Genomic DNA, 27,292 nt, shown 5'->3' with positions numbered 1-27,292 from the left:
AGTAATTGCCTGAGTGCCCAAGGGTCTCCAGTGACTCACGGAGGCCGTCCCTGTCCCCTCATCCTCATGCAGTGGTCACTCACATCCTGACCCAATCGTGTCACCATCCTGCTTGCAGTTAGAGACGAAAAAGAAGCTGACTTCCTGTGGTTGAGTTTGTGTCTGGAGCGGACACTTGAGCGGGAGGAGCAGGCAGCTGAGCAGCCTCCCCGTCAGCATGGGCAGCCATTACAGACCTGCCCAACCGCCCAACCGCCGTTGGGGCAGCATTCCGCAGCCATGGCCGTCCCCAAAGCTTTGTGACATGGGGCACCCCCTGCCTGCTGTGAAATGGGCAGGGCATTAATTGCAGGGCAGCAGGCTGTGGGAGCATGCTGGGGGCTGGTGGGGCTGTGCTGCCTGCCCTGCAGAGCTCTGAGAGCTCCATGCTCAGGGGAAGAGGCCAGGAGCATGCCCCAGTTCAGTCCTGTCACTGCCTGTGCATGCGGCTGAAAGAGGACAGGCAAGCAGAGGGGAGACCCCTGCCTGCCCCCCATCGCCGCACAGGGTGACAAGCCTATTCCTGCCCACCATGGAAGCACAAAGGAAGAACTAAACAAATAATAAGCACTGAAAATCCCAAAGCCACGGGTTCTGATTCTGGGGAGGGGAATCAAGTAGCTGTAGCAGCAATTGCAAGAGCAGCTACTCAGCAAAGGCAAAATGAGTTCATTGAAATGAACTTTTTTTCAGCTAAAGAGTAAAGTTCAGGAAAAGCTAAGAAAGCCCAAAACTCTACTAAAAATAAAAACAGCTAAAGTGGTGTCCATTTTATACATCATTTGCAGGGACACTGCCCTTAACAGAAAAGACACTCCTAAAGAAAACTCTGAAGGACATCGTTAAGATCAGTCTGACCTTTAGTCTCGGTGTGACTGAAATCAGTCCAGTTTTGGGTCAGAATTCTGCCTGACATCGTGCAGGAGTGCTCTTCTGAAGCCAGTGCAGTTCCCCATGCAGTGGGTCCCCAGCCCCAGCGACAGACAGCAGTGACCTTTGGTGGACACTTACAAGGACAAATTGGCATTTGGCTTCAGTTGACCATAAGTCAATGCACAGAGCTTGCAGAGCAGCTTCCATATTGCTGCATGAGCACATCAGGCCATTGTGAACTTCAGCCCAATTGTCTTGCAGAGAATGAGGTTAGAATAAAGCAGGCAGTTGGAATAGGGATGATGGAACACTGCCTGGAGGGCCTGCTGCCTCCCCATAAGGAAGAGAGGGCATATAATATAATAATAGTACCAGCTTGAGCAGATCAGAACTGAAGGATAAAAATATATTTTGTTTTGTTAAATGATTTGGTAAGGGATAGCTTTGTTTTGTTTGTTTGTTTCATAAATATACATGAACAGGAGGAAAAAGAAAGGAAAAAAATATATATCCTCATTACGAAATGGGCTAGTGTTTAGAAAAGAGGAGGAGGGAGGATGGTATTTTGGTTCCCAGTTCAGATGAGGCTCTGGTGTGCACAAAGAAATGTTAAAATAGATGAAGCCTCATGAGCCTGATTGAAGCTGGCATGTAAACAGCTACAACACTCATAAGCTGCACATAGCTAGTCCAGTCAATAGGTCACTTTCTAGGCCTGCTTACACTACTTGAAGTACTTCCTACTTCATCTAAATGTTTCCTAGGCTCTCATACCCAAAGTAGGCTGTGAAAATGTTCCTTTCTTTCATCTATCTAAGCTGGCTAAGTAAAAGCAAAGAGACACCTCTATTCCAACCATGTCCCATTGCAAGGCCTACAAAAAAATCCATCTGTAAGAGAATTAAAGATCCTGCCCACTTCCATGTGACCGTCCTACCAGGAGACAGGAGCCCAAGGCTGTACTCAAGCATCAACCACATGTAAAGCGTTCCTCACAAGCACTTGAATTTGAACAAGGGAAAAAAGCATGCTTCAGTCCTCCAGCTCAAGCTGAGCCACCATGCCAGTAATGTCAGGCACATGGAGGCTCCACAGAGAGCTGCAAAGGGAAGCTCTGTTCCAGCTTAATAATATAGCGGGATTGTCCTGGAAAATAGACAGGCTGAGTGGCTCCCTGGGAGTGAGTGGGGATTAGGTGTTTATAACTAAACATAAGTAAATTGAGGGAGGTTGAAACCTACCCCAGCAGCTGTACATCCTCCTTCAAGTCTTGAAGAGCTTTCCAGTTAGAGAAACAGACAGCATCTCCCCTGTGAGAAAGACAATTTCAGAGAATTTTGCCTAACCCCCTTCAGAATCTGAAAACACTTATCACTGTGCCCTACCAATTCCATGTAAGCCCAATACAACCTCCCACCTGCAAGGTAAAAGCAGAGCCCAGACGAGCACCAGAAGACCTATGAGCCAGCAATGGCAAGACACTGCTGCTGCTTTGGGGCTGCTAGCAGATGAATACCCTGGGAAAATTGCTCAGAGCATTTTTTTTGGCTCTTCCCTCCATGGATGAGATAAAACAAGGAGGGTTTTGGCAGGGGGTGAGCTATTCCACACTTGTGCTTAGGTGGGAGATTAGAAACAAGCCCAGGTGTTTGCACCAGACCCAACGCACGCACACATCCCAGAGCAACAGGGACCACACTATCATGGCCCAGCTCTGCACCCATGCATTTCCTGACAGGACACATTGGGTGACACACACGCTGGTGATTCCAGAACCAGGGGGACTCCTCACAGATATTCCAGCTTGGCTCAGGGCATGTGCTAACCCTACTCTGAGCTGGAAAGCTCCCCAAAGTGCAGTATTTCCAGCCTGTGGAGTTCAAGTAATAGTCAAACAAGCTTTGAGAATGTGCCCCAACACCCACCTGCACAGCCATGGGCTTCCTGCTGCCTCCTGAGAGCCTGAGGCACAGCTAACCTCAGCAGAGCATCCCCACCCATCTCCTCCTTGAGTCCTGTGACATGACCACAACCATGTCACCTCACCTGCCTCCTCCAAGACCAAGGGATTGCTGTAGGACCTCTCATGCCCTGCTCAGCTTCATGAGGCCAAACTGCTTCAGCTAGGTGACTAGACCACAGGAATGCAGGATTTGGGGATTAGGTGTTCAGGCTAGGGTTTAGGGATTAGATCTTGCCTTCCAGGGTTAGTGGTTGGGCAGAGTATTAGAGGGAGGCCTGTGTTTACTGCGTTGGCTTCTAGTCTGTGTCTAGGGTGGAGACGATGCTATCTGTTGGGATTTTTGTCAGGGCTCTGTTGAGGAATCATGTTAAGGCTGGAATTCAATGCTAGGGATGAAAGGCTGAGGAATAGGGTGAGAAATGAGCTAAGAGTGTACGGTAAGGCCTTATGGATTTGTGACTTGGCTAACCCACGCCAGATGAGATTTGGGGTTAGGAGTAAGAGTAGTGGATTCCTTGCAGAGAGAGGGATAGCATTTAGGTGTTAGGGTAGGGCTTACTGTTACTGCTTAGAAATATTGCGAGGGCTTGACATGGATGTTTTCCTACATGTTAGAAAAGTGTTAGAGAAGTGCCCCTGGCCTGTCCCTGCCCTGACACTGCTGCTGTGCCAGGACTATTTTTCCCCCACTTCTGTGCACAGCCAAGTGACTCTGCAGCTCCACAACATCGTGTGGAAGGATCTAGGGAGAGCAAGTCACTGAAGGCTCCTTTCATTAATTTAAATACACAGAGAGCTAGAATAATCACATATATATATACAAGAAACATATATAGAAGTATCAAATGGGCCTGTAACGAGTTATATTATGTGTGTTATGCAAAAGATAGGCAGTTTATTGCTTCTGAAAAGCATGCAATCATCACTTTCCACACTGAATTCTTCAGCTGCTGGTTCCTCATGCTGTAGATGAGAGGGTTCAGTGCTGGAGGCACCAGCGAGTACAGAACTGCCAGCAAAAGATTGAGGGAGGAGGAGGACATGGAGGGGGGTCTCAAGTAGGCAAATGTACCAGTGCTAATGAACAGGGAGACCACGGCCAGGTGAGGGAGGCATGTGGAAAAGGCTTTGTGCTGGCCCTGCATCGAGGGGATCCTCAGCACAGCCCTGAAAATCTGCACATAAGACACCACAAGGAAAACAAAACAACCAGATGCTAAACAGGCACTAATCACAAGAAGTCCAACCTCTCTGAGGTAGGCATCTGAACAGGAGAGCTTGAGGATGTGGGGAATTTCACAGAAGAACTGGTCCAGGGCATTGCCTTGGCAGAATGATAGGGAAAAGGTATTAGCAGTATGCAGGACAGCATTGAGAAAGCCACTGCCCCAGACAGCTGCTATCATGTTGACACAAGTTCTGCTGTCCATTATTGTCCCATAGTGCAGGGGTTTGCAGATGGCAATGTAGCGGTCATAGGCCATGATGATTAGGAGATAGAACTCTGCTGTGACAAGGACAACAAACATAAAGAACTGCATAGCACAACCAAAGAAGGAAATGGCCGTGGTGTCCCAGAGGAAATTGGCCATGGCTTTGGGAACAGTGGTGGAGATGCAGCCCAGGTCAAGGAGGGAGAGATTGAGGAGGAAGAAGTACATGGGGGTGTGGAGGTGGTGGTCGCAGGCTATGGCTGTGAGGATGAGGCCGTTGCCCAGGAGGGCAGCCAGATAGATGCCCAGGAAGAGCGCGAAGTGCAGCAGCTGCAGCTCACGTGTGTCTGCGAATGGCAGGAGGAGGAACTCAGTGGGGAAGCTCCTGTTGGACATTTGCGGCCTCTAGGCATGGTTGCCAGCCCATGGAGGAAAAGACAGAGACAGTCAGGACAGGGTCTCTGAGCAGAATCCACTATGTTTCTCACTGACCCATTGCACACTCTCTTCCATTCTCTCCTGATCAGGATTGCACACTTCCAGCTCCCCAGCTAGCACTCTGCATCCCAGCTGCACCGCCTGCAGCTGGCCCCATATGAATGAACCCCCATGTCCTGTACAGCTGTGTCTGGTTAACCCTGCTCTGGAGTATGTCATTCATACAGTAGAGATAGAAGAGTCCTCTTGAAAAATCCCATAGATTGTGGGATTTGCCATGAAATCTGGAGATGGCATCAGGAACAACAGCTGTGCTGCCCTGCAGCCACAGACTTACCCTGTTCAGGGACTGTGAAGATTTCTCCTGCAGTGAGCTCTCAGCATCCCCCCTCCACACTGCCTTTAACATCTCCCTCCCTTCTCTCAGCTGCCCTTGTCCCCTGCAGGCAGTGCCCCCAGCCCTGCTGCGTTGTGCAGAGGAGCTGCTCCTGGGCAGAGCTGTCTCTCTGCAGTGCTTCCCGCTTGCCAGGAGCTCCCCTTGGGCCCAGGAGCCTGGCCCAGCTCAGCAGCACAGGGAGCTCTTGACAAGTCCTTGGACCTCCAGAGGAATCAACTTTGGAACAGGCTGATGCAATCACTGATTTTTTTCTCTCAGCTGGGGATGATCACTTATTTCCAGTAGTGTGTTTTCCCCTAAGTCAAAGGAAGGGTTTGGCATGAGAGTACTCTTTTCTTGTCCCATTATGAGACCATACACCCACAAAGTGACAGGGAGGCTGCATCCTATCTCTTCCAAATGTTTGTTGATATTAAGCGGGAGAAACTTTTTGACAGAAACTGAAATCCCTCTGTGTACATAAGCTACACAACCAATTGCTGGCCTGCAGGATCATTGTATCCTAGAAGCCTTTGGGTCTGAATGGACCTTAAAGACCACCTAGTCTCAACCCCCGTGCCATGGGCAGGGCAACTTCTCCTAGGCCAGGTTCCATCCACCCTGATCTTTGGCCAGTTTGGTTAGGCTTTGGAACAGGTTGTTCAGGGACGTGGTGAAGTCACCTTCTGTGGGGATGTTTAAGGAAAGCTTCATGCCTGGGACACTGTTTAGAGCGTAATATCGATGGTTGGGTGATGGTTGATTTGGAGGTCTTTTCCAACCTTAATGGTTCTATGATTCTATGAATTGTAGGCTTCCAGGATCTAAGAATCATAGAATGCTTTGCATTAGACAGGACATTAAAGACCATCTAGTTCCAGCCCCCTTTCCATGGGCAGGGGCTAATCCCATGAGATCGGGTTTTTCAAGCTCTCATCCAACTTTATGTTGAACACTACCAGGGAGGGGGCATCTACAACCTCTTTGTGTAATCTTTTCCAGTGTCTTACCACCCTTTGTGTGAATAATTTCTTCCTTAGATCTGATCTAAATCTATTCTCTTTTAATTTAAAACTTGTTGTCCTAGCACTACTCTCCCTGAAAAAGGGTCTTTCCAGCTCTCTGCTATTTTTCTCCATCTGTTCTGCTAAGGAGGGTGAGGGCGAGAGTGGCTGTGGGGAGCTTGGTTACCTCCTGGGGATAAAGCACAACACATCCAGAGACACAAACATGACCAACAAGTGATAAAGAAGGCAGTGAAGGGAACCAAGCATAGTCAGTCACACTGGCTGGTGAGAACATGGGAGAGAGAGAAAACACTTCTTGCGGTCAGGTTATCTGATCAGGGACCTTGTCAGTTGGGAAACCAAGGGAAAATGGGAAATGCTGGTAAAAGTACATGTCCTAGGAGGACAGCCTGAGGACCCTTTGGCCATCTAGTCTGGAGAAAAGAAGGCTGAGGAGTAACCCCATTGCTCTCAACAACTTCCTGAAGGAGGGGAAGTGTTGAAGGAGGGGATGATCTCTTCTCTCTTGTAACTGATCACACAACATGTGGGAATGGCACATAGATGCACCAGGGGACGTTCAGATGGGGCATTAGGAAAATTTTCTGTACTGTGAGGGTGGTCAAACACTGGAACAGGCTTCCTAGAGACCTGATTCATGCCCCGTGTCTGTCAGTGCTCAAGAGGCATTTGGACAATACCCTCATACATAGTCTCTAATTTTTGTTTAACCCTTAAGAGGTCAGGAAGTTGGACTAGATGACCTTTGAAGGTCCCTTCCAACTGAACTATTCTGTTCTAATCACTACAGACTTGGCTAAGCCCCATTTGTGTATTGGAAGGCCACAATAATGTCTACTGGAGTCTTCTCAAGGCTAAGCAATCCCAACTTTCTCAGGCTGTCTTCACTGGAGGTGCCCTTCTTGTGCATGGCATACTTTTGTTAGAGGTGTAGTGGGCTGCAGGGAGTCCTTCAGTTAGTTGTCCTTGCAGTGCCAAAGAATCATAAAATGGCTTAGGTTGAATGGAACCTAAAAGATCTTCTTTTCCGATGTATGTGCCTTAAGCAGGCATGCCACCTACTAGATCAGGTTGCCCAGGGCCTTCTCCAGTTTGGCCTTGAACACCTCCAGGGATGGGGGATCCATAGTTTCTTTGCACAACCTCTTCCAGTGACTCACTATCCATGCAGTCAAGAATTTCCTCCTAACGTCTAGTCTAAATCTATCCTCAGTTACTTGAAGACCTTTCCCCTTGTCCTATCATTATCAACTTGAGTAAAGAGTCCATCTCCATCCTTTTTTAAGAGCCCTTTAAGAACTGAAAGGACACAATGAGGTCTCCTCAGAGCCTTCTCTTCTCCAGACTGAACATCCCCAGCTCTCTCAGCCTTTTTTCATAGGAGAGGACCTCCAACCCTCTGATCATCTTTGTGGCCCTCCTCTGAACTTGCTCTAACAGGTCCACATCTTTCTTGTGCTGGGGTCCCCAAACCTGAATGGAGTACTCCAGGCGGGACCTCACGAGGGCAGAGTAGAAGGGGACAATCACCTTACTTGGTCTTCTGGCCATTCCTCTTTTGATGCAGCCCAGGATGCAAACTTCATGATGTTTTGCACACCCCCAACCTACATGTCATTGGGGGCAGGATGAGAAACGGAAACCCTTGATGCTGTGCAGACATGGTTCATCGATATGTGAGTACCTAATATTTAATCTAAATCTACCCTTTTTTACTTGAAAGCCATTGCCCCTTGTCCTATCACTACATTCCCTGGTAATGAGTCCTTCCCCAATTTTCCTGTAGGCTCCCTTTATGTACAGGAAGGTTGCTGTAAGGTCTCCCCAAAGCCTTCTCTTTTCCAGTAAATGATAATGATAATGATAATGATAGTCATCATCATCATTGTCGTCTTCATCATAGTTCTCCCAGTCTCCTCTCTTAGCAGATGTGCTCTAGATCATTTTTGTGGTCCTCCTCTGGTCCTGCTCTACTAAGTCCATGTGTCTACTGAGGTGAGCTGAGACATGAATAAAAAGATAGGCATTTATATAACTATTTAAGCAACACTAGCAAAATCTGTTTTTGTCTTTTATTGGTGGTGTGAGGAACATTGCAAATGGCTAAACATCTGCAAGTCAATGGCAAATGGTGAATAATAAAATAATAAGTTCTGTTTTTTGTTTGTTTGTTGGTTGGTTGTTTTGTTGTTGTTGTTGTTGTCGTTGCTTGTGTGCACATCTAGCTGTTAAACTGTCTTTATTCCAGCCCACATTTTTTTTTTTTTTTTTTTTCACTTTTACCTTCAGTTCTTTTCAAAACACCCCACTAGGTAGGAGGAATGAGCTCGTAGCCCTGTGGTGCTTAGCTGCCTACCAGGTTTAATCCACCACAAAACTTTACTGAATCAAAGTGTATCGATATCCACTGCTCTGCCCTCTTCTGCCAGGCCATTTCATCAGGGGCATTTCATGTCCCAGTTGGTCAAGAGTGACTTCCCCTACATGAAGATATCCCAACTGCTCGTGATGATATTATTGTTGCTCCTGTGCCTGGAATAGGGTTCCAGGATGAGCTGCTCCATCACCTTTCCTGGGATGGAGTGGAGCCTAAGCAGCCTGCACTTCCCTGAGCCCTCCTCCTTGCCATTCTTGCAGCAAAGATGGACGTTTGCTTTCCTCCAGTTTTGGGGCACTTCTGCTAGTCACCAGCATTGATCCAAGATGACCAAGGGTGGCCTTGCAAGGACGTCAGCCAGCTCCTTCCACTCTCATGGGTGAATCCCATCAGGTCCAATAGAATCATAGAATCTTAGAATGGTTTGGCTTGGAAGGGACCTTATACATCATCCAATTACAACCCCCCTGCCATGGGTAGGGACACCTTCCACTAGATCAGGTTGCTCAAAGCCCCATCCAATCTGGTCTTGACCAATTCCAGGGATGAGGCATCCACAACTTCTCTGGGCAATCTGTTCCACTGCTTCACCCTCCTCAGAGCAAAACATTTCCTCCTTAAATCTAATTGAATACTCCCTTTCTTTAGGTTAAAACCATTAGTCCTTCTCCTATCACTATACTCCATGACAAGGAGTCCCTTCCCAGCTTTTTGTAGGCTTCCTTTAGGTATTGGAGGGCTGCTATACAATCACCCTGGAGCCCTCTCTCCTCCAGGCTGAACAACCCCAACTCCCTCCCAGCTCTCCTCTCCAATAGGAGAGGTTCTTGAGACCCTTAATCATCTTTGTGTCCCTCCTCTGCACTCATTCTAATACTTCCATGTTCTTCTTGTGCTGGGGACCCCAGAGATGAATGCAGGACCCCAAGTGAGTTCTCACAAAAGCAGAGCAGAGGGGGAGAATCACCTTCCTTCACCTGCTGGCCATGCTTTTGTTATAAATGGCTCAGGATTCAAATTAGGATTAAATAAAAAAATAGGATTTATTGAAAGAATATAAAGGAATAGAGGTAAGCAAACAGCACTGGGTGCACCGGCAGTCTCCGCTCCACCAGGACGCACACCAGTTACATCAAGCAGATGATTTTTATGCTCCTAGACTAATACATATTCATTACTACTTCTAAAGAAAATAGATTATTAAAATTAGCTTCCGGGGTGCAGTCCCTCCTACTGGAGCATGCGCAGTCTCCTCTGGGGTCTCTTCTGGGGGTCTCTAGGGGTCTTTCATGCTGAAGGCTCGTAGTCTTCCTCTCCCCCTTTGTACTTACTGGGCACCATACCAAGTTTATAGAACATCCTCTTCAAGTCTTGTCTCCCAGCCGTCCTTCAGCTTCTTTCTCCTTCCTCTTTATCTCTCGGCCCCCCCTAACCAGATACCAAAGATCCACATAGTATCCCATAACAGTCACTAGTTGTTATCAGTTGTTCTGAAACTCCCAGACACACGAGTAATTAAAACATTCTTCCCCAGCCATTCACAGACACATCTATAGCAGTGTTAGAAATAGAAGTCCGGAATAACAAAAGCAAACAGGTTCATAAATTTAAGAAGTGATAAATTGACTAGAATGAGGGGGAGACTGGGACACACTGCATCTGTGGTTCAAGAATTAAATTGCCAGTGCAGGGCCCAGAGGCAGACAGGATTCAAACAGAATTGTTCTTTATGGACACGAATTGTTAAAACATTCCTCACACTTTCTTTGATGTAGCCCAGGATAATGTTGTTTTTCTGTGCTGCAGGCACACATTGCTGGCTCATGTTGAGCTTCTCATCCGCCAGCACCCCCATGTCCTTCTCCTCAGGGCTACTTTTGATCCATTCTCTACCCAGCCTGTAAATATGTTTGGGATTGCCCCAGTCCAGATTCAGGACCTTGCACTTGGCCTGGCTGAACTTCATGAGGTTCACACAGGTCCACCTCTCAAGTCTGTCAAAGTCCTTCTGGATGGCTTCCCTACCCTCCAGCATGTTGACTTCTCCACATAGCTTGCTGTCATGAACAAACTTGCTGAAGGTGCATTTGATCCCACTGGCCATGTCACCAACAAAGATGTTAAACAGTGCCAGTCCAATACTGACCTGTGAGGAACACCACTCGTTACTGATCTCCACTTGGACATTGAGTCATTGACTGCAACTCTTTGAATGCAACTATCCAGCTAATGCCTTACCCACTGAGTGGTCCACTCGTCAAATCATTGTCCAATTTAGAGACAAGGATATCATGGCGGACAGCATCAAATGATTTCCACAGTTCCAGGTAGATGATGTTAGTCCTTCCTCTATTCGCCAGTTCTGTAACCCTTTTGTAGAAGTCCAGATGATTTGTCAGATATCACAGATTTGTCAGGCAATCCATAGACTTGTATATATCCCATTTTGTCAAGTATGCCCTGACCTGATCCACTCCCTCCAAGTGCCCATGCCCCAGACCTTCCTACGTTCTCTGTGACCTGGGATTCCTGAAGGTCAGTCTTGCCAGTAATGACTGAGGTGAAGAAGGAATTCAGTACCTCAACTTTTTCCCTGTCTCATTTCAACTGGTATTGGGCCTCATTCAGCAGTGGGTCCACATTTTCTGGAGCCTTCCTTTTGCCACCTATATACTTTCAGAAGCCCTTCTTACTGCCTTTGAAATCCTTGGCCAAGTTCAATTACAGGTAGGTTATAGCTTTCCTAAACTCACAGGATTCTTCCATGCAGATAGGTGAAGAGGCCAAAGACGGCTCTCCTGACGGCCAAGATTTTGATCTTGCTATTTGTGAGCTATACTACCCTCCCCTCTGAATCAGCTCCACCATCTCATGGTCGCTGAAGGAAACCATGATGCAATTAGACAAATATGACCTAACTGCTCTCATGGAAACGTGGTGGGACGGTTCACACAAGTGGAAGCACTGAGGGTTACAAGCTCTTCAGAAGAGATAGACAGCGAAGAAGGGGAGGGAGTATTGCCCTGTATGTTAGGGAAAGGATTGATTGCAAAGAGATGCCTCTGAGAAACAACCATGGACAGGTCGAGAGCTTGTAGGCAAAAGTTAAAGACCGCACCAATAAAGGACACCTTGTGATTGGGGTCTTCTCCAGGTTACCTGATCAAGAAGAGCTTGTGGATGAGGCCTTCATGCTTCAACTACAAGAAGTGCCATGCTCACATGCTCTCATCCTGATGGGAGAATTCAGCTACTCGGGTGTCCGATGGAAAAGCTACAAAACATACTGCAAGCAATTCAGGAGACACGTAGAGAGTGTTGAGGACAAGTTCCCAGTCCAGGTATACAGAGCAACTAGAGAAGTGTTACTGGCACTGGTGCTCACTAGTGCTGACAAACTCATGAAAGAGGTTAAGATTGGAGGCAGTCTGGGCTGCAGTGACAATGTCCTAGTTAAGTTTGTGATCTCAAGGAATGTGGGCCTGGCGAAGAACAAAGTCAGGACCTTGAACTTCTGAAGAGCCAACTTCAAGCTACTTAAAGACCTTGTGGACGAGATCCCCTGGAATACTGTCCTTAGGGACAAAGAAGCTGAACAGAGCTGGCAACTCTTTAAGAATGTTCTCCTTAGAGCATAGAAACTCTCCATCCTCCTGCATAAGAAAGTGGGCAGGGAGGGCAGACAACTGGGGCATCTGAGCAAGGACCCGATGGTCAAACTGAGGCACAAGAAGGAAATGCACAGGCAGTGGAAATGGAGACACCTGGCCAGGGAAGAGTACAGGGATGCAGTCCGGATATACAGGGATGGGATCAGGAAAGCCAAGACACAGACAGAACTGAGCTTGGCAAGGGATGCAAAGAATAACAGGAAGGGATTCTAGAGGTACATTGGCCAGAAAAGAAAGGCGAAGGAGAGTGTGTCCCTTCTGACGGATGAGAAGGGTGAACTTGTAACAGCAGATATGGAGAAGGTTAAGGTACTCAACAATATCTTTGCCTTGGTCTTCACTGCCAGTCAGGCTTCCCGAGTCTGAACTTTTGTTTCCTTGAACCTGTAAATGGAGGCTGAGGGAGTCAAGTCTCACCTGCTGTAAGTGAAGAGCAAGTTTGAGACCACCTGATGAAAGTAAAGACATACAAGTCTATGGGGCCTGATGACTTGCACCCCAGGGTCCTGAAGGAACTGGCTGATGCAGTTGCCAAGATTCTTTCCATCATATTTAAAAAGGTCTGGCAGTCAGGTGACTGGAAAAAGGGAAACATCATTCCCATTTTTAAAAATGGTAGAAAAAATACACTGGGAACTACAGACTGATGAGCCCCACCTCTGTGCCTGACAAGATCTTGGGAAAGATCCTCCTGGAAGCAATATCAAGGCAGGTGCAAGAAAAAGAGAAACAAAGGCGTGATCCAAGACAACCAGAATGGCTTCACTAAAGGTAAATTGTGCCTGACCAATCTGCTGATTTTCTATAATGAACTGACTGCATCAGTTGACAAAAGAAGACTGACTGATGCCATGGACTTCTGTAAGGCATTTGACATGGTCCCACATGACATCCTGGTCTCCAAATCGGTCCAAATGTCTGGACCAGAAACTTATCCTCAACATGCTCTAGGAGTTTCTTGAATTGCTTGAGCGTTGGACCGCTCAGTGGGTAAGGAATTGGCTTGAAGGTCACACCAAGAGAGTGGTGGTCATTTAACTCCATCTCCAAGTTGGAGGCAGGTGAAGAGAGGTTTACCTCGGGGGTCTCTCCAGGGACTGGGACTATTGAAAATCTTTATCAATGAAATGGACAGTGGAATTGAGTGCACCATCAGCAAGTTTGCAGATGACATCAAGCTGAGAGTGCAGCTGATTGAACAGAAGGAAGAGAAGCCACTCAAAGGGACCTGGACAAGCTTGAGAAGTGGGCCCAATGTTAACATAATGATGTTCAACAAGTCCAAATGCAAGATTCTGCACCTGGACCAGGGCAATCTCAGCCATGAGTACAGACTGGGAGAAGAAATCATTGAGAGCAGCTCTGCAGAGAAAGGTCACTCACAGAACTAATACTTTTTCAGATATGAGGTACGATAGTGCTGGAAAAGAGTTTCCTTCCTCAGTGGAGGGAAAAAATATTAGTGAATGTTTCAGTCTGTTTCAGGCTGGATTCCCCTGGAGGCCCAGGGACTTCTCAAGAGCTTCCTGTGCTGCTGAGCTGGGCCAGGCTCCTGGGCCCAAAGGAAGCTCCTGGCAAGCGGGAAGCACTGCAGAGAGACAGCTCTGCCCAGGAGCAGCTCCTCTGCACAACGCAGCAGGGCTGGGGGCACTGCCTGCAGGGGACAAGGGCAGCTGAGAGAAGGGAGGGAGATGTTAAAGGCAGTGTGGAGGGGGGATGCTGAGAGCTCACTGCGGGAGAAATCTTCAGAGCCCTGAACAGGGTAAGTCTGTGGCTGCAGGGCAGCACAACTGTTGTTCCTGGTGCCATCTCCAGATTTCATGGCAAATCCCACAGCCTGTGGAGCTTTCAGGGCGACTCTCAGAGCTTCTTTGAAATAGATGAGAATAACAAGGTCCAAAGCAGGGATTCCCTGCCACAGCTCTCAGAGGGACAGGACATGAGGGTTCGTTCTTAAAGGGCTGGCTGCAGGCTGTGCAGCAAGGATGCAGGCAGGGGTGTCCAGGGCTGTGGTGCAGAGCAGGGTCCCTGCTGTGCCCCAGGGGCTGTGCACTGAGGCAGGGCCTCTGCTGCCTGCCAGGCTCAGCACTCAGCCTGCCCAGGGTGCTGTGGGGAGAAGCTGTGTGTGGAAGGAGCCCCCTGGCAGGACAGGATCCTGCTGCTGGCTGGAGGCTGCTGCCTGGGGCAGCCTGCTCACGGCACCACAGCACTTCCAGGGCACTTCAGAGTAGACTCCATGAGAGAAAAATCAGAGCAAGGTATTCTTGAAGAGAAGCATTGTGTGCTTTGATATTTCTCCTCTTGCTTTGCTGGGTGGCCTTGGGAAATGGGAGTTTATTTCTACATTACTATGAAGGCACTGAGACCCCAGTTTTTGTTACCTCTTTTTACAATAGAAAAACTCCCAGTAAACACAGGGAGTTGTCCCTGAAAATCTGCCTGCAGGTGTCTGCAGGCAGAGCTGAGCACACAGTGGGTGGGACGGGGTCTGTTAGCAATGGCAGGGAGGAGATGTGGGGACAGGGAAGGAGATGCCAGCAGGGACAGCTCCAGGTAGCAGAGACCTGGGCAGGGAGCGAGAGGGAGCTGCTGCCTGAAACACCAAGGGAGGGGGGATTCAGGTACTCCCTGCCAGGCCTGCAGTGCAGGCACCTTCTCTGCACAACCCCCTGCTCTCCTCTGCCACCCAGCACAGCCTCTGCCCTCAGGGGCTTTAGGGCATGAGCCACCTCCTCTTCAACTGGACCTCCAGAAGAAGAGAGGAGCCTGTGTCTTGCAAGGTGATACACCATGATGAGGCTAAGAGTACCTGCCCTGCAGTGTCACTTCCATAGCTGAAATGCAAGCTCAGAGAATGGTGATTTCTGTGAAAGAAGCAGGGGATTTTTTTCAGAGAAGTTTCGGTAACTCGTCTCTGTTTTTCTTTGTTTGTTTGCTTGTTTTTGTTTGTTTGTTTTTGTTTTGGTTTGGTTTGGTTTTTGTTTGCTTGGTTTTTATTTTGTTTTGTTTTGTTTGTTTGTGTTTTTTTTTTTTGTCCCAGAGACAGCAAATGTCCAACAGCACCGTCCCCACAGAGTTCCTCCTCCTGCCATTCGCAGACACACGTGAGCTGCAGCTCCTGCACTTCGGGCTCTTCCTGGGCATCTACCTGGCTGCCCTCCTGGGCAACGGCCTCATCCTCACAGCCATAGCCTGCAACCACCACCTCCACACCCCCATGTACTTCTTCCTCCTCCACCTTGCCCTCCTCGACCTGGGCTCTATCTCCACCACTGTTCCCAAAGCCATGGCCAACTACCTCTGGGACACCAGGATCATTTCCTATGCAGGTTGTTCCACCCAGGTCTTTATGTTTGTTGTCTTTGTCACAGCAGAGTTTTCTCTTCTCATCATCATGGCCTATGACCGCTACATTGCCATCTGCAAACCCCTGCACTACAGGACAATAATGGACAGCAGAACTTGTGTCAACATGATAGCAGCTGTCTGGGGCAGTGGCTTTCTCAATGCTGTCCTGCATACTGCTAATACCTTTTCCCTATCATTCTGCCAAGGCAATGCCCTGGACCAGTTCTTCTGTGAAATTCCCCAGATCCTCAAGTTCTCCTGCTCAGACACCTACCTAAGAGAAGTTCAGCTTCTTGTGGTATGTGCCTGTTTATTTTTTGTGTGTTTTATTTTCCTTGTGCTGTCCTATGTGCAGATCTTCAGAGCAGTGCTGAGGATCCCATCTGAGCAGGGCCAGCACAAAGCCTTTTCCATGTGTCTCCCTCACCTGGCTGTCGTCTCCCTGTTTCTTATTACTGTCACATTTGCCTACCTGAAGCCTCCCTCCATCTTTTCCTCATCCCAAAATCTTTTGTTGGCAGTTCTGTACTCAGTAGTGCCTCCAGCAGTGAACCCCCTCATCTACAGCATGAGGAACCAGGAAATGAAGGATGCAGTTTGGAAAATGATGATCTGGATTTTTTTCAGTACTCATAAAGACCCCTTCACTCTTCAGTAATGAGCACCAGTACATCCCCTTCCAGGACTGTGTTTTGGTTTTTCTTATTCTTATTCTTCTTATTGTTATCATCACCGTCATCATCATCATCATCACTATGAGTTCTTGTGCGCCTTGCATTCCTACATGTGTTTGCATTTCTCCCATCCCTCCTTCCACTCCACCCCCCACTGTAAATGAATGAACCTATTCTGTCTCATATGGAGGCTGTATAAATGTGCATCTAACATTGTGAGTCAGTGAAGACTCTCTCATGACATCTCTGTAATAAAACAGAATTACCCCAGTGCAATGCCTGAAGTCTGGGCTTTCCTTCCCAAACCACTGCCAAGAACAGGCCCAAATGATTGTTCACCACAAGGATCTGTTCCTGTTTCAGTTCTGGAGATAATGGCTCATTTTTGCATTGTGACCTGTCAGAGACCAAGGCCTAGATTTAACACTCATCCATGGGTCTCTACTGACAGCAGAGGCAGCGAATGGTTACTGCATTACATAGCCAGGGCTGTTCCCATGTGTGACCCGTAGGTGATGAACTTCAGGAGGGGAATCTGGAGCTGCCTGCAGAGACCAGGGTACCTCCAGGGAAAGCGGAGCCTGTGACTGCAGCCCTTCAGAAAGTGAGAGATCTCCCACTGCGGGCTCAGCCACAGGGAAAGAACTAAAGCCTGGTATTCACTGGGAACCTGTGACTCTGCAGTCTCAGAGAAGAGAGTCTCAGCAGGCAGAGAGGAGGGAAGCTGGTCAGTGATTCATTTCCCCCTTCGTGAAGTACCTCTGTCTGGTCCAGCCCAGTGATCCGGACCTGGCTGAGTCTGCTTCCCACCCTGACCATCATGGCCACGCAAACTCATTCCACAGCACCACAACCCATTTGCTCTGCACAGCAGCACCAACAGCTTGGCAAACACTTGTGGGGAGCACGGGAATGGCCATTCCCCACTGCCCAAAGGGAGATGATCTTTGAAATTTGACCAGCTCCATCGTTCTGCTGACATCAGTGTCTATACTGGGGGAACAGCCATCAAGACAGTAGATCATCACTGGGTCATGGGCACACAGATTTTCAAAACCCAGTTGCAGAAAGCACTGACTAACACAATCTACCTGTAGAGCTATCACTACTCAGAGAAAATGATGGTAGTGGACATCTCCAGAGGTCCCTTCTGACTCAGGGAAGAAGGTGTTGGACTCTACTGTCAGAATGGGTGACAATCCTGTGTTTTAATCATCAACCGATGTAACAGAAGATTCCAAGAGATTCTGCAACAATAGAAACAGTGACTTAAAGGTTTGAGAATGGCAAGGTTCTTTAGGTCACTAACAGAAAGGTCACTTTCTATGGCAAAGAGACTTGCTTAGCAAATTAGGGAAGGGCTGTGGATGTGGTCTACCTTGATTTCAATAAGGCTTTCAACACTGTTTCCTACAGCATTCTTATGAAGGAACAAGCTACACATGGCTTGGACTGGCATATGCTTCTCTGGGTTAAAAACTGGCTGGATAGCCAGGCCCAAGGAGTCATGGTGAATGGAGTTAAATCTAGTTGGAGGCCGGTCACTAGTGGAGTCCTCCAGGGCTCAGTACTAAGGCCAGTTCTCTTCAGTATCTTTATTGAAGATCTGGATGAGGGGATCAAGTGCACCCTCATTAAGTTTGAAGGTGACACCAAGTTAGGTGCGGGTGTCAATCTGCTCGAGGGTAGGAAGGCTCTGCAGGAGGATCTGGATAGGCTGCACCAATGGGCTGAGTCCAGCTGTATGAAGTTCAACAAGGCCAAGTGCTGGGTCCTGCACCTGGAGCACAATAACCCCAAGCAGAGCTACAGGCTGGGAGATGAGTGGTTGGAAAGCTCATCCAGGAGAAGGACCTGGGAGTATTGGTGGATAGTCGGCTGAATATGAGCCAACAGTGTGCTCAGGTGGCCAAGAAAGCCATCAACATCCTGGCTTATATAAGAAGCAATGTGGCCAGCAGGGCTAGGGAAATGATTGAACCCCTGTACTCGGCTCTGGTGAGGCCGCACCTCAAGTACTGTGTTCAGTTTTGGGCCCCTCGCTACAAGAAGGACATCGAGGGGCTCAAGAGAGTCCAGAGAAGGGCAATGAAGCTGAACTAAGCTTCAACTAAGGAAAGCAGGTGGGAGGTGGTGCAAGGGGGCTGTAACATCCAGCTGCAGACTTCAATGCAGAAGTGTGGTGTAAGGGAAAGTGATGCAAGCGCCAGGTGGCCAATGAGAGAAATGTCAGGGTTGGGGTGCTGAGGAGCAAGGTTGCCCATGCACTGTCAAACCTCAAGTGTCTGCTTTTCCTCACTATGGATGTCTCCATAGGAGAAGCCCTGGATTAATATCAATTGAAGAAAGATGCTCAAAACTGAAATGGAACAAAATTCATCCTTTAAAATTAGAAGAGATATTTATTAGGTGCTTTTTGAAATCTTCCTCCTTAACTACACCATGAAAGCTCTCCAATTATTTGTCCAAGTCTTGAAGACTTGAATAACACTATGGAAGACATATGTTTGCTTAGGAGTTTCTGCATTGTAATGAGTTCCATGGTGGATTCTGGTGCTCAGTATGTGAACATCAGGTACTGAGAGGAGAATGATGCAATTGCTTGAGCAAGTAAAGTCAGAAGGAAAAGTTGAAGTGACTTGGAGTATTAATGGGCCCCACTGAGGGCCGTTACCAAGAGGTTCTCCTCAGGGACTTGTTAGGGCAGATAATTGGAGGCCATGATTACAGATAGGCAAAGCACTGTGCTGAGAAAAGTCTGGGTTTGTTGTGCTGAAGTAAAAGGGCCAGGTCCTGACTCCAGCCACTAGAAGGGAATTTCCTGCTTTCCCATGTCTGGCTCTGGGCTCCTGCTGGGGGTTTGTGGGGCGTGGTGGGCAGTGTGATGCCATAAGAAGAACAGTGGTATGACACCTTCCTGCCTCTGCACAGGGTCTCAAGAAAACAATGAGCCCCCTTGCAATGATGGTATTTCATCTCCTCAGAAGCTCTATCCAAGGGGACAAAAAAGTCAGGGCTGCTGTGGCCTTCTCTTCTTGACAGCACCCACCTCTTTGTCCTCTCCAGACTTTCCTATGCTGCCCCACACTTTGCCCTATTTCCTGGAAACCTACAGACACCCATCTCTGTTCTTCACCTTGCTCTCATGCTGGCATTTCCGTGGTTTCACCAAAGTCTTGTCAACCCTCACAAGCTGTTCCTTGAAACACAAAGCTGATCAAAGTGTCTGATCAAAGACATTCTTTGGGTGACCTCTAGCACCACAGCACAACTCTTTGAGGGACATTTCTTCCTCTTCATGGCCAGTGCCAACCTTCGAAGGTGCATTGTCTGGCAGGTTTTTCTCTCCTACTCTTTCCTACTACCAAAGAAAGTTCCATCTGGGTGGAAATCAGTCCCGAAGTAGGCTTCCCTACCCATTGGCCTTCTTCAGCCTGTCAGCCAACCAGACCCAAGTCACCTCACCAGCATCTTCCAAACCAAAAGGCCTGCTACTGGCCTTGCAGCTTCTTGTGTAGACAAACCCAAGCCTTGTGCCTCCTGCTGTCCGGTTATGGACTCAAACAGAAGGGACAGGACAACCCATATGTGGGCCTTCTTTCTGTCTGGGTCCTCCTGGGTGTGGAGGCAGAGGGGATCCCACAGTCAGCATGCCAACCCAGTGTCTTCTGCTGGTCTACCAGGACCACTGGCAGATGTCAGCTGAAAAGTACAGATCCCAGGTAGAAGTGTGACCTGTCAGCTGCTTCAGACGGAAATGACCTCACAGTCCCTTACTGTGACATCTTCCTGCTGCTGTCCTATCAACTGCAGAGACAGAAGTGACTTCACAGTCCCTTTCATAGGCCAATTCCTCCTGCTGGTTCAGGAGATCCTGAGGCAGAACTGAGCTCATCAGAGTATTCCCACACATCTCCTCCTTGTGGCCTACAAGCTGATCAAATCCATGGCCCCTCACATTCATTTTGAATGCCATGTGACTGCATAGCAATCTCACGGTTCCTGCCCTGCCCCAAGGGAACAAGAACCTAAAGTTAAGGGTTAGGAAAAGGGTTAAAGGTGAGAAGTTTAATGCACAGGAAGACAGGCTTTGGAAGTTAGTTGTTCATGTATGGCATTAGAGACTGTGGTAAACGTTTCTGGGTGAGAGATCAAGCAGCTGTTTAGTGGAAGGGTTTGGTGTTCTGCTTGTGGTGTCAGGTCTGTGGTTAGGGTATGGGCAAGCTGTTTGTTTGAGGGTTTTGTTTAGGTCTGCAAGAAGACCAGGGTTAAATAGAGCATTTTAATGCTATAGTGAAATGCAGGGATCAGGATAAGCAATAGAGGAAAGGTAATGGAAAGAGGTTATGGACTAATTTTGGCTTCAAGGGATATTGTGGTAAAAAATTAGAGTGGTGGATTTCTATCAGGGTGTGGAGTGGCATTTAGATTTAGGTATTAATGTAAGAGGTTAAAATAGGGTAAGGCCCTATTACATGGCTGCTTTAAGTCAGCTTTATGGTAGGATCAACATTTCCTGAATATTCTTACCTCTTCAAAATAGTTAGCTTCTGCTATCCAAGCTCCTCTTTCCTCCCCCAAATTTCACATCTCTCCTGGCCAGGCTCCTCCTGCCTTCCCCGTAAAGAAGTTTTTGCCAATATCCAACCTAAATCTCCTCTGGCGCAACTTTAGCCTATTTCCCCTTGTGCTATAAAAGGACACGTGGGAGAATAGACCAATGCCCACCTTTCTACAGCCTCCTTTCAGGTACCTATAGAGAGAGATATGGTCGCCCCTGAGCCTCCTCTTCTCCAGACTGAACAATCCCAGCTCCCTCAGCCACTCCTCATAGGACTTGTTCTCCTGACACGTCACCAGCTTCATTGCCCTTCTCTGGAGTCACTTGAACACCTCGATGTCCTTCTTGTAGCAAAGGGCCAAAAACTGAACACAATACTCAAGGTGCGGCCTCACCAGAGCCGAGTACAGGTGGACAATCACTTCCCTAGCCCTGCTGGCCACACTGCTTCTTATTCCAGCCAGGATGCTGTTGGCCTTCTTGGCCACCTGAGCACACTGCTGGCTCGTATTCAGCCGACTATCCAGCAATACTCCCAGGTCCTTCTCCTGGATGAGCTTTCCAACCACTCATCTCCCAGCCTGTAGCTCTGCTTGGGGTTATTGTGCCCCAGGTGCAGGACCCGGCACTTGGCCTTATGGAACTTCATGCAGTTGGCCTCAGCCCATTGGTGCAGCCTATCCAGATCCTCCTGCAGAGCCTTCCTACCCTCGAGCAGATTGACACCCGCACCTAACTTGGTGTCATCTGCAAACTTACTGAGGGTTCACTCGATCCCCTCATCCAGATCTTCAATAAAGATACTGAAGAGAACTGGCCTTAGTACTGAGCCCTGGGGGACTCCACTAGTGACCGGCCTCCAACTAGATTTAACTCCATTCACCATGACTCCTTGGGCCTGGCTATCCAGCCAGTTTTTAACCCATTACCGTTAGTCTTATCCAATTGATCGCACTCATCCCTAGCCCTTAATCGCTAGCATTAAATTGCCAGCCTTAACACCTACCCTTGTGCCATAACAAAGCACATAATAAAACCCTAACCAGAGACTGGTGGGGATGAACTGCTCAGGTCAGCTGTGCCTAGGGATCTCCAGAGGCAGCAGGAGGCCCATGGCCGTGCAGGTGGGTGTCAGGGCACTTCTGACTGAGGATATCATGTGCCACCTTCAGCAATATGGCTGGTGTATACTTTTATCATTTTAGCTGTCATAAGTAACTGAGGAGACGCTGACATGAAGCTAGTGTAAATATTTATTTCAAGGTCAGTCCTGACCGAGTACCTAACAGAGCTTGCACACAGGGGTCTTCTGTCCATCAGAGAAGCAGAAAGGCCATCAGGAGGTGCATGGCCTTGGAAGATGAAAATGACCTTGCCTTTATCTTGCTAGGTGCCAGGTGTCAAGGAGGGTGCCGGGTTTGGATGTTATAGGGTGTCAATTGTGCCTTAGAAACTCTGACTCCAGCAGGAAGCAATTGGTTTTGGTGGGGACTGTGAGCTCACTTCTGCCTCTGGAGTTGAGAGGCCAGCATCAGGAGCATGGCTGGGCAAGGCACTGGGAGGTCCTGTCTTTCTGAAGTAGCTGCCAGGTCAACCCTCACCTCTGGGCTGCCAGATGGACTTTTAGGCTCACATCTCCCAGTGTCTCTCACAGGCCAGCAGAAGGCACCTGGTGCTTCTGTGATGTCCTCTGCCCAAGTACCTGAAAGACCCATTCAGAAGCAGCCTTGGCAGTGGGTTGTCAAATGTCTTGTGCCTGAATACATGACTGGAGAGAGACAGTCGTGTGGCTTGGTTGTGTCTATCTGAGGAGCTGAAAGTCCATCAGGAAGGTCGCATAGCCTGGAAGATCATGGTGAGGTTCCTTGTGTCTGGTCATCTGACAGGCCCCATGAAAGCTGATGGGTGTGGATGCCTGTGTGAAGGATGCCAGCATTTTCTCAGCCTCAGAGCCACCTGCACAGGGCCTTGGCCTACCTCTGATCATGGCCTCCAATTGCCACCACAGTGCTCTAAGGTGTCCATGGGGCTTTTTCAGAAATGGCCCTCATTGCGACCAATCAATGCTTTGAAGAACTCTGGGGTTTGGCTTCTGACTTTGAATTTCTGAGAGATTTCATCAGTCTGCTCTCAGGAGCTGAAGTTGATAGACTTAGCATCAACTACACTTTGGGGCTTATTAAGACACAGAAAGGTCTAGAGGTCTCTTAAGGAGGTCTGGACAGGTAGGAGAAGTTTGACCCTGTAGAGACAACCTTGCTCCTTACCTCCCCAGGTTGCACCATTTTTCTCATTGATCCCCTAGGACTTGCATCACTTCTCCTGACATCAGACTTCTCCACTCAAGTCTGCAGTTGCCCCTTGTAGTTCCCTTGTCCCAGATCCCTCCTACTTTCCTTAGAACATCCTATAACTTAAAGAACTATACATGATACATATATTACTACATTTAGCCTATGTATATTACCATATATATATATTACCATGTTTTTCTTGTATATTGAACAATATCATGCATCTTTCTTGTAACATCACACAATACCTTCACACACAAAAAATATAAACAACACCTTTAATGAGTACCTTAATCAAATCAAGTTCCCTCTATCAAAATTCAGGGGTGAATAAATAAAACTTTTACTCCTTTCTCTACCCATGTCTCAGAGGCTTTCTTACCAAGGTTCTGGTTTGCTCAGTGTCAGCTGGCAGCATCCTTCCTCAGCACAGAAGAGAATTGAAACACAGGGCTGCTTTAGCCCAACAGTGATCACAATTCCAGGACTGTCTGCTTCTCAACTTTCAGCAAACACAACCCACACTGATCTTTGCTTGATGAACACTTTGATTGATGAGGATATTTCTCTGGAGTTTCACAGAGAGACGTAATTTTTCTGAAGTCTGTAGCTCATCAGCTGAGATTTCTTCCAGACGAGAAAGCCAGGTGTGAGACACGAAGAGGAAAGGAGATTCTCTTAACCCCCACCATGAGCAATAGCCCAGGTGCAACATGGCCAACCAAGTTGCCAAAGTACTGAAGTGATGCAGCCCACTGGGGGCAAAAGAATTAGATGTGAAGGAAGGGATCCAGCTGGAGGAGAGGTACCATGCAGATGAGGGCCTGTGAATAAAAATAGATGAGATAACCCAAACATTGGTTTCTGGGGTCATTTCTGATACCTTTGGGTATCTGATAAATCTGCATGGATCAGAAAAGCATGACATGGACCTTTAAGGTGACTGTCCCCCGTTTCAGTAGCTGCACGAGGTAGAAAAGACATGGACTGGGACAGATGCTGTGCACTTCTTTCCTGGGTGCTTACAAAAGAGTGTTCCTCTTCCTCGACTATCTCCACCAGAATGAGGAGTTCATGTATCAGGCTTGCACATGAACCCTGTGCACCTACATTTCAGTGTGAGGCTCCTGAGACAGACTGGGATGCATATCTCTTGTCCTTAGTAGCAGCAGCACAAACAACTGTGCCAAGTGGGTCTTCCTGTCCTGCATTTTCATTGAAGACAGAGGTAGCTTTTAAACTAAAAGAGGGTAGTTTTAGACTGGATATTCAGAAGAAATTGATTTCTCTGGGGGCAGTGAGGTACTGTAACTGGTTGACCAGAGAAGTTGTGGGTGCCCCATTCCTGGAATTCATCAAGGCCAGGTTTAATGGGGTTTGATCAACCTGGTCTGATGCAATGTACCCCTGCCTACTGCAGGGCTGTTGGAACTGTATGATGTTTTAGGTACCTTTGAGACCAAATCTTTCTATGTTTTTGTGATCTTATGATTAATGTGGCTGACCAGACTTGTTTCCCATCACTACCTCCCATGCTTATTTACCCTTTTTGTACGGGAAAAGGTCCTTGACCAGATCCCCTCAGTGCTTAGCTGCCTGTCAGGTCTAAACCACAACATATTGCTGTTGGTGACCGGGCCAATCTTCAGCTAAAACAATTACAGACAATGGTTTAATCTGAAGAAGTTTTCCAGATGAAGCCAGTGCACAGATTCCCCTTTGCCAGTCAAGAGGCAAAGAGCAAGGCAGGTTATCTGGGGTCTAAGAGCAGCCCAAACCCCAGGCTGAAATGTCCATGCAAACATGGTTGTACTCCCCACTTCTGAGCTTTCCATTTTCCTGTCTAAGTGCACCCATTCTGCCCTGGGACAGGTCCTGAGGGGACAATACAGCCCACTGAGAAACTACTTTTCTGCCTCAAATCCATCATCTCCTCCTCCTACACCCTTGCATTTTGAGGTGTTCTCCTTTTGTAGTCATCTGCTCTGATCCTTTCTATTTCTAAACACACAGGGAAAGGTGAAGGAGAAAATGTCTGTCTTTCTTCAATAAGTTTTTGTTTGTTTGTTTGTTTTTTCCTGTTTGAGGAGTACTTTGATTTACAGAAGAGAATAATTTACTAAAATCATCAGAGACTTGAGACTTCAGTAATGAGTTTCACCTACTTCATTCCTGGTGCCTGTAATAACTTGTTCTCCCGAGGCTCCCCCAACAGTCAATGCAGACAAGAGAAAGTGCTCGTGGCTGGGTCGTCCCAGCCTAGAACTGTCATGACAAATAAAGGTGAGGAATCTCTTTCAGATGCTCTTCTCTCTCTCAGCATTAACAGGACGGGGGTAAGTTAAATTGTTCAACCTGAAGGATGTGACTTTTAGACAACTGAAATATAAACCTACACAGTAGTACTTGGCACTTTGCTTTTTTTTTTAATTATTTTTTTATTTATTTGTTTTTAGGCGCTTCCTCCTCGTACAACAAGACTGTCCTTAAACTTTTAAAGATGACAAGATTTTTACACCTCTTGGAAACATAAGGCATTTAGGTTTACGTTTGATAGTAAGAGAGAAGAGCAACTGTTTGGAAACAACTGCATTTCCACACAGAATGAGGTCAGATGAGATTGTGTGACAGATCCGTTTCCACTGATCTGGTGGGACCATAATGAATTCTGGCCTTAATTTACAGTTCTGAAAAAGGCAAACTACGCTAACTACTGGTATTCCCTCTTTCCTAAAGAAGCAAAGGAAGATGATGTAGAAGAAAGCAGGGCATTACAAAAGAGGTACTTGAAGTTTTCTCAGTTTGAAATCAAGGGATCCTCAGCTGCTGCTAGTCCAAAAAGGCAAGTACTGAAGAGGAGAGAGAATAACTTTCAATGTACGTATTTGAACTGATGGTTTAGCACCTATGTATTAGTTCAGGACATGAGATTTCCTTTTAAAATATTGTTATGATGGATGTTTGCAATTGTTCTGAGTGAATGTGGACTTTCCCAGGAACAGGGTGCAATCGCTAACAACCCCTTATTGGTCCATTTTTCTTGAGAAAGAATCATTTGTGGCTGATGGACAAAGGTGGAAAGAAAACAAGAAATTCCCTGAGGGCTCTTCTTTATATGTGAAACACAAAAGTCCCTCTCTCTGTTGTATTGGAAGCCTGCAAGCAAGGAAAGAGAGAAGGAAGGAGATAGCCTCCTGTCCAGACCATGAAATTATTGTACCTGTACTTTTGCCATGTTCCTGCCTCAGCAGGATGAATGGAAATTGGGCATGGGAACAGGCAATGGAACTGTTGTTTCTGAATTCATCCTCACAGGTTTCTCAGGGCTTGATCAAAGGCTACAGTTATTTCTCTGCCTGGTCCTTCTACTCATGTACCTGACAACAGTGATGGGGAATGCAGCCATCGTTTTCCTGGTGTGTGTGGATAGCCGCCTGCAAACCCCCATGTACTATTTCATTGGCAATCTGGCATTCCTGGAAATCTGGTTTACGTCCTCCACAAGCACCAAACTGTTGGTGATTCTGAGCTTTGGCAGGAAAACAACCTCAGTAGGCAGCTGCTTTGCCCAGTCCTCCTTCTATTTTGCCCTGGGTGCTGCAGAGTTTGTTCTCCTTGTTGTCATGTCCTTTGACCGTTATGTTGCCATCTGCCAGCCTTTGCGCTATGTTGCCATCATGAAGCATCAGCTCTGTATCCACCTGGTTGCTGCTGTTTGGGTCACGGGCTTCATATTCTTGATTTACCGCCTGGTGCTGCTCTCCCAGCTCACTTTCTGTGGTTTGAACAAGATCCAGCATTTTTTTTGTGACAACACCCCCTTATTCCAACTGTCCTGCTCTGATGTCACCCTGCTTTGGAAAACAGATGCGGTTTTCATATTGTTTATTGTGCTGTCTTCCTTGTGTTTAACTGTGGCATCTTACACGTGTATCTTTTTCTGTATTCTACAAATGCCAGCAGCATCTGTGAGGAGAAAAGCTTTTGCTACATGCTCTTCCCACCTCACCACCTTGGCCATTGTCTATGGAAGCTGCATTGCTCTCTACGCACCCTCATCAGGACATGTTTCTTTGGAGACCAACAGCATTGTAGCTTTGCTGAACACTGTCCTGTACCCATTCTTAAACCCATTCATCTACAGTCTTAGAAACAAGGCCGTGATGCTGGCCCTGAAGGAAGCCATGGCCCATGCAACAGCACAGCTTTTCCCCTAA

The 27,292-nt window shown here is 47.6% G+C and overlaps 2 protein-coding genes across 2 annotated transcripts; both read left to right on the top strand.

Annotated features, from left to right (window-relative positions):
• Nucleotides 1-15,247: 15,247 nt before the first annotated feature.
• On the top strand, nucleotides 15,248-16,204 carry LOC311216400 (olfactory receptor 14A16-like; the record flags this gene model as incomplete). The annotated part of the gene is made up of 1 exon (XM_084297941.1): nucleotides 15,248-16,204. One exon carries the CDS (start codon nucleotides 15,248-15,250, stop codon nucleotides 16,202-16,204), a length of 957 nt encoding a protein of 318 aa, XP_084154067.1.
• A 10,140-nt stretch (nucleotides 16,205-26,344) lies between these two features.
• LOC311216573 (olfactory receptor 6E1-like) lies at nucleotides 26,345-27,292 on the top strand (the record flags this gene model as incomplete). Its single annotated transcript, XM_084298106.1, has 1 exon — nucleotides 26,345-27,292. The coding sequence occupies one exon, from the start codon at nucleotides 26,345-26,347 to the stop codon at nucleotides 27,290-27,292; it is 948 nt and encodes a 315-aa protein (XP_084154232.1).

Source organism: Netta rufina (genome assembly GCF_964035555.1).
Source record: "Netta rufina genome assembly, chromosome: 18".
NCBI lineage: Eukaryota > Metazoa > Chordata > Aves > Anseriformes > Anatidae > Netta > Netta rufina.
This window is presented reverse-complemented; position numbering and strand designations above follow the sequence as displayed.